We start from the raw sequence: 16,682 nt of genomic DNA, 5'->3' as shown, positions 1-16,682 counted from the left end.
TAAAGTACTAGAAACTGAAAGAAAATATTTCTTCACACAGGTGCTGATGGGAAGAGTTCCTGACAGGGGAGGACGGCCAAATGAGATTGAACCACCACCCCCTGAAATGCCCCCATGGCAAAAGAGACAAGATGGCGGTGGAAGGGGTGGTTGGGGTGGTGGTGGTGGAGGTGGTGGTAGAGGAGGTGGTGGGGGTGGAAGAGGTGGGTGGGGAGGGGGAGGGGGAGGAGGGTGGGGAGGAGGTGGTGGAGGAGGTGGTGGTAGAGGAGGTTTCCAGGGCAGGGGAGATTATGGTGGTAGGGGAGATTATGGTGGAAGAGGAGGATATGGTGGAAGAGGGGGCTATGGTGGAAGAGGTTACGGAGATCCATATGGAGGAGGAGGAGGTGGTGGTGGTGGTGGTGGATATAGAAGATATTAAAAACTGCAAAAATTAGATAGTAGTGCTTACTTCTTGTTAGATATTTTAGGCATAGTATTCTAAATAACAAACTTGACTATCATCTTGAAGGAAACACATGTTAGATTCCCTGATGAAATCATTCTTGAATTGGTTAATGTGTAAGAACATTGTTTTATACTACCAGTTGATCTCTCAAAGTGATGACGTTTTCCATATTCTGTGTACTCTTGAGCATGTTGTGTCTTTTTAAAAAACAAAAAATGAACAAAATATTTTTTAAAATGTAAATATTTATTACCATCAGACTTGGAAAATGGAAAGTATTTTATTGTCATGATTGAATTTAGATTGTTAACCTGTATTTTGTTCAGGATTGAAACACATAAATGATTCTGCCTGTAATAGAAAAGAATAGACTCTTGCCTCATCTGTATTCCTGTAGATGTTTATGTTGTTAATTCTATTTTACAAAATAGGAAAGGGACTCATAGTTCTGTTCAAAAGGTAGTTGTCGTGATTTGTTTTTTCTTTTATAGGATGAGATTCTTCTGATCACGTTTCTGTTTAGGTTCTATTAATTGAAGCTCAGGTCTTTTTACAATGCATATTTGATTTTGTTTTCCAGTTGGATTTGAAACTGGTACAGTTTATTTGAAAAGCTAAGTCGAAACTTGAGGTCAGAATTACTTTGAAGGGACTAAGATACATACCAGTTTTACATAATGTTGTGAAAAATATTCCTACGAACTGATCTCTTCATTGTGCCCTCACTTTAGGTAACCTAATATTCAAAAGTAGACTGAACTGTATTACATAGGAGTAAGGCAATAATTTCCAACTTCAGTAGATTGGGGTAAGGTAAGGCATCGTGATAATTCTGATTCACTGCTAAATTTGGGAAACATAGTATTAGGGAATGGCTACATGTGGTTTTGTGTTATGTGGTTGGGGATCAAGAGTTGTGAATTTGAACTGTGACCAGGGGTGATTTGGATTGAAATGACCTTAGCTCTCAAGAATTGAGTTGTCTTTAATTGTCAAAAGAGGAATGAGTCACTTGCCCCTTGCTCAAGTTGTTTCATAAAGACTTAATTAGCAATGCAATTTGTTGAAAACTTGTAAAGATCCTGTTGTGAGTGGTTTAAGAGGTGATTGGTATTTTTCTCAGCATAAGAATTGGAGAAAAAGAGCTGATCATATTAATTTTTTCACTCCCCCTATAAAATCTCAGTGTGGGCTCCTGGTCAATACCTGTACATAATAACCTGGATCTAACCAATTCAACTGGTAATAGCTGAATTACCAGTGGGCACATGGTATTTGATATTTGGCAGGTTGTTGTAAATTCTCTGGCAAAATCTAAAATAATGTTAAATCTTTAAACATAAATATTGTGTATGGTGTAGTTTTTGACATGTATTTATCAAGCTAAATGAAGAAATGTGTTCAGGATAGAAAAACAAAGTTTTGGTTATTTGTAAACTTCAGGGTTTTTTTGTGTTTATATTTAATGAAGTGACTTAATTTCATTTGTGATAATTGAAGGAAAAAGGGTTTACATAATTAAGAAAATGCCTATATCAGTAGCTATAAACTTGAAAATAAATACTTAAAATACATTTATGTATAAGCAAAAGACCACTTGAGTAAAATGTTTCAGAAGAGTTAGTTTTAAAAATGTTCATTTAAAGCTTTATATTTCTGCCTCTTTTCTTTTTGAGACCATTAGTTGCTGATATGGAAAGATTTATAACCACTTTTAACTTTTTTAACACTAAAGGTTTATAATAAATATGGCAGAAGAATTAGTTTATAAAATTCTGTAATACCTTCATAGAGTACCACTTGGTTGTTTATTGTAATCACTATAAATCTTTCTCATTTGAATACCTTTCCTGAGTCATAGTAGAGCTGGAACTCCTATTTACACATTCCTGTGAATGAAAAGCAGTCATCTAGACCTGAACATCTTATTCTTTCTTTTAACATGGGAATTTCATAATAATCTTTTATCTGTAATTTTTTTTTTTTGCAGACAGCTTGCTGAGCAATATCTAAAATAGCAGTAAGCTTATTTAGGACCTTAATGTGAAAGGCCATAATGTGAAAATGTTTTATAAATTGAGTGCAGTACAAATATAGAATAAGATGAATGGTACTCCACGGCTTCCTAAAATCTAACAGCTTTTTTTGATACAAGTTCTTCATTCTTTTCAACCTCTTCATTAATGGTTCTCAGCTTCATTATTTTCTACTTTCATACTTTCCTTTCCTCCCTGTCTTTGTTCAGCTAATGGCACCTAATAGCACCTATAGACATGATCTTACTAGAAGTTTCTGGATTAAAGTAGTAATTGACCTTTTCTCTGGGCCATAAAATAGCATGCATTCTGTCCATAGGTAATTACCACACAATTACTCATAAACTCTCATCAAAAAAACAAAACAAAAACAAAAAAACAGAGGAAATAGGTATTTTCTTTGAATTTATTTCCTTGAATCTATTTTCCAAGGTTTCCGTGGAAACCTTGCCTCATTAGGGAGAATAAACAAAACAAAACATTTTAAACCAGCATTTAAAAAAAAAAATCTACCTGTATTTGTGACAAAAGGTATGACAACCTAAAAAAGATAAGTGGCCAGAAAATGTTTTGACAGTGATACTTCTATACCTTGTAAGAAGCACAGAGTAGAGAAAATTTTGGTGGCAGTTTAATCTTTTCTTCAGGTTCATGTTGTCAGTATTGTTTTCATTCTTTTGTGTGAAATATTATGAATTGCCAAAATGATAAATACACCTCCATCCACATGTACCAGAATGCTTTTCACAGTAGAATTTGAGTGACTAAAAATATCTCCATTGATCCAGTTAACAAAATAATTGGGAATTAAGGGAAAATCATGGCTATCTCTAATCACTGTAAAGAATTATGACCACGAATGAACTACTATGAGTGGGTCTGTGCACTCAGATGAATCATTTTCTACCAGAGTTATCTTCTTTACTTGGTAGTTTGTTTATGTGGAATGGGAAATTAAAAATTAAAGGTGAAAGCCACAGAGAAATGATAGCCTCAAGTTTGTCTCCATTAATGTTAAGAATTTATAGACTTATATTTGGGGATCACTGTTAAGTCATCATGAATAAGGTGGGAAAAGGTTAGATACTTCTCTACGGTTACTTTTTCATGATATTAAAAACTCAAACTGAAAATTTAGTTGCTTTGCTTGTCCTTTCAGGAAAATTGATGTTTAATAGCATAGGGGAGTGATCTCATTGTGGATATAGTAAAAATTCAGGTGAAGTTTTTACATATTCATGAAGTTGAAGAAACACAGGACATTTATTTTGTAGGGATTCTAATGTCTTTTATCATATAAATATTACACAAGGAAAACTTACATCAAGTATCAAAAAAACTTTACAGTCTATACATTTTTTTTCCTTGCAGTTCTTTTACATTATACATCTTTAGACAGAAATTCACAAATGGTCAGGGAAAAGGTGAATCAATTAATGAAATGAGAAGTGACATTGCTATTAAAAAAAAAATTTGTCCTTGTTTTGACAGATACATTTGTGCCCACATTTATTTCAGTCAATATGAGAACAAAATTTGCAGCCTAGTTTTATTAAACCAAAAACTTCCAGATTATTTCTGTAGATTTCACCAGATCCTGTAGCTCAACATGAATAATATTAATTTATACACCGTACTTTGGCCTTTGCTGGATTATAAAAACTTGAGATGAAACTACTGTCTCCTATTCATTTTGGTGATAGATTCTGAAGTGCTTGAGACTGTCTAGTCATGATAATTTGACTAAGGGGGACTGACCTTTTGAATTCCTACATATTACAGATTATTTACATTAAAAACTAATTGGGGGGGTCTTCATTTTCGATGGAGAGTAAGAAGAATGAAAAAATTTGTTTCTGTGACTGTTTAAAAAATTGAGTTATACAGCCATTTTGGTCTTTATGAGAGGAAAATAATAGTGTAGAATACAATTTTAAAATTTGTCAGAAGTGCATATTTGTCCCATAATACATTAAGTAACAGTACTACAAAGAGTTTGTATACCAGGTGGTAGACCTGAGCAGCCCTGCTTTAAGGATTTCTGAGTTTGGACTTAGAAAAAGAATAAATTGTGTGCAAAGTGATTCTTTAAAATGTAATGAAACACTATAATCTAGTTCTGTGTCAGTAAAACTCAGTACAAAGAAGTGTTCAGATGGAAAGTAGTTTTCATAAAGAAGCTACTTAAGTGATCTGAATCCTCTAAGTAGGCAACATAGTATATATACTTTGCATTTTTATGAAGACTTTGTGCTGATTATTGACTTTAGGTTTGAGACTTTCAGTTGTTAAGATTATATTCTTGGCAGTTGGTGAACTTGTGTAGGAATTGCAAGTCAGCCTGATACCAGACTTTCCAAGCATGAAAATTCCTTCAAAAAGAAAATGGTGGTTGTATGATTTTTTAAAAGAGAACTAAAATAAGGCTGATAATGGAGTTTGTGACTACTTGCCTAGGCAACCAAATGATCCCATTTATCATTAATCTTAATAGTAGAATACTCATGGGACGGTTGTTATTTTTGCCAAATAATAACAGTTTATATTTTTAGCAGTTTCTCCATCTTCTAACAAACTGAACTATATTTGTGAATTTGTAACTGAAAGTCACATTTGTGAATAATGACTAAAGGTTGTTCAATTCACTTCCACATTTTTGAAGGAAAAAAAATCCCAAGCCACATGCATATCTGATATTGTATATACATGTTATGTACATATGTACATGCTGTCAGCTATTAATTAAGCCACTAATCCAATTAGCTTATTTCTATATAGTATTACTAGAAAGACAGTTTAAGCACACATTCAGTTCAAAAGAGAACTTTAAAAATAGTTTACTTAAAGATAAAGATGGAACATGAGTTAAATAACATGAGTTAAATATACTTCAGAGACCATTTCTTTAAACCATAACTCCTAATTCTATCCACTGTAGAATATATGGAGACAAACATGTTTACATTGTTTGTTTTAGCTCATTAAGCTAGTCATGTATGAGATGGTAATAGCTATATTTCCAGGTATTGGATTTGATTACTTATGACTTCAAGACTAGAACCATGAGTTGACCTGCAATTGGATAATGTCATGTTGTTTAATAGGTCCCTAAAAAGCCATGGCTGCATTTCTGGAAATTCCTTTCTAGGTAGATATGCTCGTGTGTATGAGCACAGTGAGGAAGGGAGGGGAAAGAAGCTAATTGATTAGGTCTGAGGTAGCGAAGTAGAAAACAGATTCACAAGGAGTGCTGGCATGTAGAAGTCAGTCTGCTTGGAATTGGGTATTTTTTCATTATAAACAAAAAATTGGGCAGAACAAAGTAATTTCCTCGTTTACCAGAAAACTCAGGGAAGGAAGCAAATGCATTTTTCAGAGATTTTGGTTCTAAGGAAGAATCAGTTATGCATGCCACATGAGATGCTACCTTGTCACGAAACTGTAATCATGTTTTAGCACACTTTTGGTATTAGTCCCAGGAAGGGAAAAATGTTTTAGTATGAATGCCAGAAGTTTTTCATTCTCAACTTTCCTCCCCTTTGAGTCAACTGACTGAAAGAGAAAACAGTGCTACAGATTAGGAATCTTTTAGGTAAAAACAAGTAACAAAAACAGTAACTGACTTTTCTTTTTTAAAGTGCCCTTTTTAAACAATCCCTGTAAAGTTCCCCGGGTCTTTGTGTTAATCAGTTAAGGATCAGATCTCCAGTGTAGTCATGTACAGATTGTGCTTCTTGAGTTTCTGGGCTAAGAACAATCACCTTGCTCCATTTGCGCTAAGACATGATTGGTTTTTTCAAGCTGAAGAGATTCTATTTTCTTCTGTGCATATTTCAGCTGGATCTTTAGGGCATCATTATCTGCTTTCAGGGTATTTATTTCCTGAAGGAAAAGGAGAATAAGGTGTGTTAATAAGCAGCAATAGATAGCAAATCAGCTAAAATAGTGGAAATACTACACTTGATTGGCATCTCCTATTCACTGTGGTTGAGAATTATTGGAACTCAATTACAGGTGACCCAAAAACCTATGCTTTTTTCTTTGTCCCATGCTTATTCAGAGGTATAGCATGTCATATTCATTAATATTTCTATTCATCTATTACATGCTATTTTCAAATACTGGTATAATAGCTAGTTCTTGTGGATTGAGTTGTCAAATTTCAGACAAGTCATGTAAGGATTTTACTTAAGTGAAAAGTGGGACACATTGTTACTCTAAAATGTACATAGTGAATTATGATCCTGAAGTCTCTTTGGCATGGGTGAAAATAAAGAGGCAACCATGAAAATGGTTAGGGGGTTTTCTGGCCCTGGTATTACTGAGGAAGAATTATCCTGGACCTAAATCATCTGAAATCTTTCTGCAGCTACACTGTTCAGTTCATAGGCATGTAAAATGTCAAGATTTGAAAACTCAGCGTGGAATTCCATCTTTGTATTTTACAGAGGATCAAATAGGTTGTAGAACTTAACAGCTGGGATTGGAAACAAATCTTTGTCTCCAAGACCAAAGTCCTTATAACTTTATCAAGTTCATTTTCAAGGTTTCTTCCTCTGTTTGTAAAACTTATATTTGTAGTTTTACCCCTAAGGAGAAAGGGGTTTGTGTAATCCATGTTTGGCCACTTGATTCCTAAAGCACATCCTAATACTTTAAATAAGAATTCTTTCCTTTTATCCAGGAAATCTCTTGTTTTGTTTTTATATGTTTTTCCTAATATTATGTCCCTCATTCCAGGCATCAAATCAAGAGTTTCACAAACATTTTCTAACTTGTTTCTTCAAATGTTTCTCTAATTCTGTTCCTAGAAGTCTGACAGGAAAGGTTGAGTCTGACAGTGTTGAGAACAGTGCAGGGAATCCTGAGGCCTGGTGGGCAGTTTCACTGTATAGTCTGTAGAATTATATAAGGAATTCTAACTAGAGTCAATGTTGGGTTATGTGTTTGTACTGCTATAGGCCTCCCAACACGTATTGCAAACCTTGCTGTTTTGGGAAAAGGCAGGCAAGCATTCCTCCCCTTTAATAAAGTGAGTGATAATGTTAAAACTAATATAGCCTTGCTTCCTTGTCTCTGAAATGGTTTGTTACCTATAATTGGCAATGTTGTTCCTCCCTTTCTCCCTCCCCCCCTTTATTCTGTTAGTAGTCAATCTGAGCTAAATCTTCAGAATCTTCAGTTTACCTGCTCTGCCCTGTTTAGTTCTACTTTACCACAAGACTGATCAAAAGTGAAATGAATAGGTACCTGTTCCAGCTCTTGGTAGGTTGGGAGTCTGAGGTGACGGAGTTCCTCTTTTGATTTTATGAGGGATTCTTTATTTTCCCACTTGACAAAAGCCCGCTTTCTGACCAAGACTGGGCTGGGGCATGGAGATGTGGGACTGGGAAGCACATAAAGGGTATCCTGGGCTGTCTTCCTTGGAGAAGACAACACAAAGTGACCTGAAGGGCCCTCGCTGCCAATCCAAGGAAGTGACTCCGTCTGGGTGGTCTTGTGGGCAACAGTTCTCTTCAGACGAACGGAAATCTTCTGTGAGGACACTCCCATCAACATGATTGTTCGATCCTTACTCTCCTCACTGTGTTCTACCATTTCCCCATTAGGGAATGTAAAAGAGCCTTCCTCAGGTGCTGTGGGAAAACACATAGTGTGTTAGTACTCTTGGGAAAGCAGACTCAAGATACTTAGATGAGTTTCACATGAGATGTTTCTTACTATTACAGGAATTCCACTTTTCCAAATAGCCCCCATTTGCAGGCACCCATGTAGGAGGTAAGTAAAGGCTGAAATCCAGGGATTTCAAACTATAGCCTTTTTTCCCTGTTTGTACAAAATTTTCCTGGAGGGTTACTGTTTCTGCAGGTAAGTTGGAATCCCTTCCTGAATGCTGCAAAGTTTCATCAAGCAAAGGGAGCAGGGTAAGTATAGAGACAGAAATGCTTCCATTTGTATAATAGGCACAGCTTAAATGTGAGGGGAAAGTTAGCTTTGTGGAAATATGTTCCAAAATACGTTGCTCTTGTTTGATACTGATGCAGAAGGACAGATGTGTCATTCTGGATCTTTTCATTGAACCAATACACCTCCCTTTGCTGCAGTATAGAAATGTTAACCATAAGGAATAATTTCCTGGAAAAGTAGAGTATTTGAGATGAGTGGTAGACTTTAAGATAAACTGCAGCTCATCTAAGTTTACTGTTTGCAAAGACTCAGCACTAATTTTGGGTTCTCTGAAAAGCCCTATTATGTCCTGAACAACACTTAATAGATACAAATTTTGGATTGTTTATTTCATTGGGGACAAAAAAAAATCCTACCTTCCAGACTTTGGGGAATGATGGATTATGTGAAAGTATACATTTGTATTAAAGTGTTTGTTTTTTCCTGTTAGTAGATGATTTTGCTTAAGACATTGGATTTAATCCAGGGCCTCACATGTGCTAGGCACTGAGTTATATCCTAACCCTTTATTTTTCTTATGTTTTATTTTGAATCAGGGTCTTGCTAACTCACCCAGGCTGGCCTCAAACTTGAGATCCTCCTAACTCAGCCTCCTGAGTAGGTGGTATTATAGGTGTCCCACCAAACTTGGCTTACTTTCCTACTTTTTTAAAAATTTTTTAGATGTTGGTAGACCTTTATTTTATTCATTTATTTATATGTGGTGCTGAGAATTGAACCCAGTGCCTCACACATGCTAGGCAAGCGCTCTACCACTGAGCCACAACTCCAGCCTATATTTTCCTACTTTTTAAATTAATTCATAGTAAATGTACATACTGATGATTGATCATGTCCAGGCACCATTTTTCCACCCTCCTCCTGATCCCCACTTCTCAGTCCCTAGTAATCACTATTCGTTCTACTTTTAGGTGAACTTTTTTTTTTTTTTAATTTACACATATAAAAGATAATATGCAACACTTTTCTGTGTCTGGCTTATTTTAACATGGTATTTTCTAGTTCTATCCATTTGCTGCAAATGACTATTTCACTTTTCCTTATGGCTTAATAACATTCAATTGTGTTCATATACCATATTTTCTTTATCCATTCATCTGTTGGCAGTCACCTAGGCTTATTCCATATCTTAGTTACTGTGGATAGTGCTGCAGTAAATTTGGCATGCCGGTATCTTCTTCATTTACGGCATCATTTTCTTTGAATATTTGCCAAGAAATGAGATACCTAGATTATATGGTAGTTCTATTTTAATCTTTTGAGGGAACCTAGTGTTTGTATTAATTGACATTCCCTCTAACCGAGTATAGGAGTTCCTTTCTATCCATATCCTTTCCAGTATTCGTTATTTTTTTTTTTAAATAGCTATTCTAACTGGGGTGAAATGGTATCTCATAGTTTTGATTTTTATATATTCTGGATATTAACTGTCAGATGAATAGCTGGCAAATATTTGCTTGCATATTGTCTCTTCACTCTTTTTTATTTTCCTGTACAGAAGCTTTTAAATTTGATGTAATTGTGTCAATTTTTGCTTTTGTTGCATGTGCTTTTGTTGTAACCAGAAAATCATTGCCTGTACCAATCTTGAAGTGTTTCCCTTATATTTTCCTATAGTACTTTAATCTGTTTTGAGTTCATTTTTGTACAGGGTGAGAAGGGTCAAGTTTCAGTCTTTTGCATGTGGATGTCCAGATTTCCCAGTATCATTTTTTGAAGAGGCTGTCCTTTTTCTAGTGTATGTTTTGGCACCTTTTTAGAGAATCACCTTCCCTACCTAATTCGTTCAAGGTTTTTACCATGAATAGATGTTGAATTTTAATCATATGCTTTTTCTGCAACTATTGAGTTGATCATAAGGATTTTTATCCTTCATTCTGTTTATGTGACATGTTTATTGATTTGCAAATGTGGAACCATCTTTGTATACCTAGAATGAAAGCAGCTTGATCATGGTATAGTCTTTTTGATGTGCTGTTGAATATGAGATACTATTTTCTTGAGGGTTTTCATATTGATTTTCATCAGGGTTATTGGTCTGTAGTTTTTGTTGTTGTGTCCTTGTCAGGTTTTGGTGACATGGTAATTAATGCTGGTCTCACAGAATGTGTTTGGAAGGGCTCCCTCTCTTTCAGTTATGTGGAACCGTTTGAGAAATATTGGTGTTAGTTCTTCAAAAACCCTCCACTTCTGGGTTTTCTTTGTTGGGAGATGTTTTTGTTTGTGTTTTTTAACTGATTCGGTCTCATTACGTGTTATGGGTTTGTTCAGGTTTTGTATCCTGTTGGTTCAATTTTGGTAGGTCATATAACTTTGTCTATTTCTTCTAAATTTCCCAGTTGATTAACACAGTTTTTCCTGATAATCCTTAATGATCCTTTGTATTGTGATGTCAGGTGCTATGTCTTCTTTTTCACTTCTAATTTTATTTCTTTGGGTCTTCACTTTTTTTTCTTAGTCTGTCTAAAGGTTTGTCAATTTTGTTTATTTTTACAAAGAACCTTTTACTTAAGTGGTGTTTTGATATTTTTTTAGATCATTTATTTCTGCTGATATTTCCCCCTTAATTTGGGGTCTGATTTTTTCTTTTCTAAACCCTTGAGATACATCATTAGGTTGTTTATTTGAAATTTTATTTTTTTTAAAAAAGATTTTTTTGACGTAGTTATTCATTGCTATAGACTTCCATGTTACTGTTGCTTTTGCTGCATTTCACAGGTTTTGGTATATTGTGTTTTCATTTTCATTTGTTTCAAGAAATTTTTAAATTTCCCTCTGACTTCCTCAATGACTCACTGTTCATTCAATGTGTTCAGCCTTTATGTACTCATATAATTTCTAAAGTTTCTCTTATTGCTTCTAGTTTTATTCCACTATGATCAGAAAAGATACAGGCAGTGGTTTTTTTTTTTTTTTTTTTTTTTTTTCTTTTTTTTAATTGTTAAGACTTGTTCTGTGGCCTAGTACTTGATCTATTCTGGAAAACATGTTCTGATGAGAAAATGTGTATTTTGAAGCTGTTGGAATGTTCTCTAAATGTCAAGTCCATAATACTCTATATGGACTTTATAAATCTATATGATCTATAATAAAGTTTAACTGTGGTGTTTCTTTCTTGGTTAGTGAGCTTCTTTGTCTCTTTTTAAGGACAGCTTTTAAGGTCCATATTCTTGAAATATCATTTTCCATCCTTTCAACTTTCAGTCTGTCTATATGTATCCATACTAGTGAGGTGAGTTTCTTGTAGGCAGCAAATTGTTGGTTCTTGTTTTTATTCACTCAGCCAGGCTATATATTTTAATTGGAGAATTTAGTGCATTTACATTCAAGGCTATTGAAAGGTAAAGACTTGTGCTTGTGTTTTGTTGATGTTGAGTTTCTTCTAGTTGTTTTGAATACTCTTTGTTTAAAATTTTTAAATTTCTCCCTCTTTTGAATCACCTTTGTGATTTGATGGTTTACTGTATTGCAGTGGTTGATTCTTTACTTTCTTGTGTATGTACTCTTCTAGTGGAATTTGTATTTTTAATGCTAGTATTATGGTAGTCATCTTTCTTTCACTTAAGGATATAGGACTCCCTAAAGCATCTTTTGCAAGGCAGATCTGTTGTTCCAGAATTCCCTCAGTTTTTGCTCATCTTAGAAGGTCTTTATTTTTGAAGGATACCCTTGCTGGGTATAGTAATCTCAGTTGGCAGTTATTTTTCTTTCAGAACTTGAAATATTTATTCCCTCCTGGCCTGTAGGGTTTCTGCTAAGAAACTGATTAGTCTAATGGGGAACCCTTTAAATGTGATTGGGCACTTTTCTCTTGAGATTTTAAAGTTCTTTCTTTGTCCTATACTTTTGACAGTTTGAATATAATGCCATAGAGAATATCTTTTCTGATCTCCTAGTTGGAGTTCTATAAACCTCCTCTGTATGCCCTAGATTAGGGCAGTTTTGTGATTTTATTCATTTAATGGGTTTTCTACACCCTTAACCTTCATTTCCTCACATTGGCTATCCCAGTGATGCAGACGTTTGATTGTTTAATGTCTCAAGATCTTGAATGCTCTCTTCTTTTTTTCTATCTGAATGTGTCATTTCAAAAGACTTGTCTTCCAGATAGAAAAGTAATTCAAAATCTATTAGTATAAAGTTCAATTTACATGGTATTATGGTTTGTATATGAGCTCAAAGCTCTAGTGTTAATACCGAAATATTCAGAGTTGAGATGATTAGATTATTAGAGCTGTAGCCTAATCGGTTTGAATGGACAAACTGGGAGATAACTGGAAGCAGGTAAGACCTGGCTGGAGGAAGTAGGTCACTGGGAGTGTGCCTTGAAGTTTAAATATTTTGTCCCTGGCATCTCCCTCTCTCTCTCTCTGCTGCCTCATAAATATGAGGTGAACATCTTGCCTCTGCCACACCCTTCTACTGTGATGCTGTACCTCATGTCAAACCCAGAATGATGGAGTCAGCTGACAATGGACTGAACCTCTAAAATTGTGATTCCCAAATAAACTTTTCTCCTCAAAAAAAAAAAACAAAAAAACAAAAAACTTGTTTTCAAGCTTTAATATTCTTTCTTCCCCTCGATCTACCCTTGTCAAGGCTTTCATATGATTTTTTTCTTTTTAATTTCATTTATTGACCTCTTCATTTCCAAGATTTCTGTTTGGTTCTTTTTCAGAATCTCAGTTTCTTTGTGGTATTTCTTATTCATATCCTACAGTGTCTTCCTACTTTAGCTATACATCTGTATTTTCTTGGACCTCGCTGAGCTTTTTAAAAATCATTCTTTTGACTTTTCAGGCATTTAATCCATTTTGATTTCTTTGGAATCTGTTACTAAAAAAATGTGATCTTTCGGGGGGTGTCATAGTACCTTGTTCTTTCATATTTCTTGTGTTCCTATGTTGAAATTTGTTCATCTGGTGGATCTGATATCTCTACCACTTTTATGGGATGGCCTTCTTATAAGCAGCTTTCTCCTGAAGATGTAAGGGTATTGGTTTGTTATGCAGTTTTGACTTTATTTCTAGCTGGGCACCATGGTGTAGTCTCCCTGAAGTTTCTTTGGCTGTGATTAGTGAATGTAGGTACAGTACATACTGTGTTCGAGTCAGAGAGACCCACTGTCTCTATAGCTTATGTAAGAATGATGCATTAGTGGTTGAAATCAGGTGTGATACAGACAGCATAGTGTGTGGGTTGCACACTTTATAGCTACTACCACAATAGAGTGGTGGCCCCTGTCATATGATAGAGGTTTGCTCAGGCATTGGTGATAATTGGCTTTATTACTTGTAAGAGCCTCTCTAGTATTGGTTGCACCAGTTATGGCAAGGGGCCTGAAGCACTTGACCTCTTGATCAGACAGTGGTTATAGACCTAGATGCTTCACCAGGAGAGATGGGGACAAAAATCACAGCAACCCATCCATGGTATTTACACTCAGTCCTGCCAGCAGTGTGTGGTCAAATAAGGTGCAGGGGTGGCCAGTAATGGGAAGGGTTTGTAGTGTTTCCAGTCTGCTCCAGCACTCACTGAACTCAAAATGCAGCTATACACCTGTTACTTTGGTTCTTTATGGAAGGAGCAGGTGAGTGTCAGGTACCTCTATTCAGTTGTCTTGAATTCCCCTATTTTTTACTTTTCTTTAACCCAGTTGTACTATTTGTACCAATCACATTTCCTTAATTATGAATATAACATCTATTTTGTTCAAATTCCTAAACATACAAGAAGCTTGGAATAAAAGAAGGCAAATAAGAAAAAAGCAACAGAAACTAAAATTACAGAAGGAGTTCTAAGACACTGCAGTGTTAAAAAACCAATAGGGCTGTAAGTTTCAACAAGTGAGAATTCATCCTTAGAAAAATTTACAGTGAGGTGATGGGCTAACGAGAAGTCATTGGCAGTTTTGATTTGATGACAGGTGTGCCATCCCAGAGCCTAATTATTAATAATAAAGAGGTGGAAGCAGTTTGAATGGAGGATAATAGTCTCTTTTCTGTACTCTTGTCATTTGTGTCACTGTAGTCTATTTGACTCTTGGCATATACCCTCCTGCATTGTTTCTGCTCCTTATTTGTATATTATCTTTGCTAAGTAGACAGAGGCAGACACTTCTGCTGCTTTGCAGTTCAGATCTGGGAAGTCTCAGGGACAGTTTAAAATCATTTCCTTATTCTCTTATATTTTGACACAAGCAAATTTATCTCTCAGTTGTTGGAAATTTTGGTTTAGTCCTAGAATTTTTCTTGCATGATGTGGAATTTTAATCTGCAAACTTGTCAACTTGTCTTGTGGGAGTTTTGCTCCTTCTCTTCCTTTTTGTGCTTCCTATTCTATTTCTAGAATTTTAACAGTTATTTCCATTTGTCATCTTTGGGTCCCCAGGCAAGGACCAGTCTAGGCTTGGGGTTCCTGGAAGAAAATTGGGAGTATCAAAGGTAGCCACTCATAGTGGATGACCTTTCCCATGGCTAAGGATAGCCCTAAGTAACAGTTGCAATTTTTATTCTGTCTCCTATCTCAGTTTTAAGCAATAAGTCTTGTTCTTTTCACCTTTTGTACAAAGGTGGTCTCTATTACTCTGCAGAAATAAAATTCTCAGCTGCATTTGCCTGCTTCTGAAAATTGAACCAAGAATACCTATAGCTTCAGCTTCTACTTCTTGTAGTGTTTTTAGTACATTTCTGAGCAGTAGAAGAAGTGACTCACTTCCTCATTGATCTTGAATGCAGATATACCTTTTAAATTAATATGCTGTTTATAGATCATGTTATATATACATGCACATTCACCCTATTATTTTTAGGTTTGGGGATGCAGTAAGACAATTGTTAACTCCAAACACTATCTTAGCCAGAAATCTAAGTGCATTTGCACTTAGGTGCTCAGTAAATTCTGACAACTGATTGCTATGCCTGTCTTGCCCTTTGTTATTCTAGTACCCTTAGGTCTGAGACATAGGCAGGGAGCTGAAACTCAAAAGTGTGGCAGGGATCAGTCCTGGCCTAGCAGTAGAGGTAAAAGTTAACTGAAACTTGGACATACAATCATGAGGTATTCTTTCCTGCCTCCAAACTTTACCCTTCCCTCTATATTTTCCAAGATGAACATTCCCAGTGACTGCTTACCATGGAGCAGATCTTTGGCTCCCAGCGAACAGAGGTTGGGTGTTGGCCCAATGGAGGTACTGTTCTCAGTGGGAGGTGCTGGGTTCTTGGCTCGCTTCTTGCATTCAAATACCACCAGGTCTTTGCATTGTTTGTGGCAATTCATCCCACAGTCTGTGGACAAGACACCCTAGTCAGGAAGACTTTCTCTTTCCTCCAGGGTCTCACAACCAAAGTCATCAAATGGTCTCTTTTCTAACATGTCTATCCTATCTTCTGGAGCTAGGATACCTAACATTCCTAATGAACCCAACATTCTTCTCTCTTGGTAAACCCTGGACCTCACAAGCTGATCATATCCCTTATCTGTGAATCTCAAAATCAAAAGCAGAATCTTGTTACCTTGGAGGGAAGAGATGGTGTCCAGGTCATCCTGCACATTCTGCCTACTCTAGGGAGACCCCCTGGAAACTCCCAGCTGCTAGGTTTTAATTTTCCTTTCTTGCAGTAAAAGAAAAAGTAAGACCTTCTCTCACTCCTGAATTGTCCTAATCACAAAGAAGGACATTTAGGTTTTGAGGTATCTGCTGATAAAAGGAAAGCTGACAAGGGTCTTTATTAAGCATGATATTCTATTCCAGAAGGAACTGTCCTTTTTTGGGTCTCCACCCTTTCATGAGAGTATGAGAACAGCTTCCTATCAGCCATCCCTTTTTTCAGGGCAGTCAAGGCAGAGAGGATCTTGTAAAGGGAAACTGTGCCACAGGTCACCCAGGCATTCCTCTCTTCCGTGTGGTGGCAGTCCCTCTCAGAGTGCTTTTGGCAAGCCAGTTTGAAGATAAGGCTCTGACTCTACCAAGAAGTTATGGACTTAATGCACAAGTGACTGCTATAGAGGAGAGCCCCTCAAACTAGGGAGAACAAACGTAGGCAGCAAAGCTGAGTCTTACCTTTACATCGATACCCTTGTTTGATCACTCCCCAGAGCTAGGAGACAAATGAGAAGACACATGTCATTCATCTATCTGGTGTGAGGCTACAGGTAACATTCATTCATTTTCCTTCATTCTACTCTCTAGCTTAAATAGGACACCTATTTTATCTCTTGTCTTGTTCCTC

At 36.0% G+C, this 16,682-nt stretch overlaps 2 protein-coding genes across 3 annotated transcripts in view; one reads left to right on the top strand and one right to left on the bottom strand.

The window, feature by feature from the left end:
* Positions 1-2,098, top strand: part of Fam98b (family with sequence similarity 98 member B) — a 31,021-nt gene extending 28,923 nt beyond the window's left edge. Inside the window, 1 exon segment of the mRNA XM_047538742.1 lies at positions 41-2,098. Within this exon segment, the coding sequence (XP_047394698.1) occupies positions 41-421 (381 nt within the window). The 3' untranslated portion in view covers positions 422-2,098.
* Positions 2,099-2,961: 863 nt separating this feature from the next.
* Positions 2,962-16,682, bottom strand: part of Rasgrp1 (RAS guanyl releasing protein 1) — a 72,436-nt gene continuing 58,715 nt past the window's right edge. The window contains exons 14-18 of one of the 2 annotated variants that reach the window (XM_047538741.1): positions 16,514-16,550; positions 15,585-15,737; positions 7,735-8,120; positions 6,246-6,366; positions 2,962-6,036 (exon numbers count right to left, since the gene is read on the bottom strand). In XM_047538741.1, the coding sequence (XP_047394697.1) occupies positions 6,029-6,036; positions 6,246-6,366; positions 7,735-8,120; positions 15,585-15,737; positions 16,514-16,550 (705 nt within the window). In that variant the 3' untranslated portion in view covers positions 2,962-6,028. Of the gene's footprint in view, positions 6,367-7,734; positions 8,121-15,584; positions 15,738-16,513; positions 16,551-16,682 lie in introns of both variants that reach the window. The other variant, XM_047538740.1, reaches the window with a different exon arrangement.

The sequence above is a fragment of the Sciurus carolinensis genome, chromosome 2 (genome assembly GCF_902686445.1).
Source record: "Sciurus carolinensis chromosome 2, mSciCar1.2, whole genome shotgun sequence".
Taxonomy (NCBI): domain Eukaryota; kingdom Metazoa; phylum Chordata; class Mammalia; order Rodentia; family Sciuridae; genus Sciurus; species Sciurus carolinensis.
Note: the sequence above shows the minus strand (reverse complement) of the source record. Positions and strands in the feature narration are given on the sequence as shown.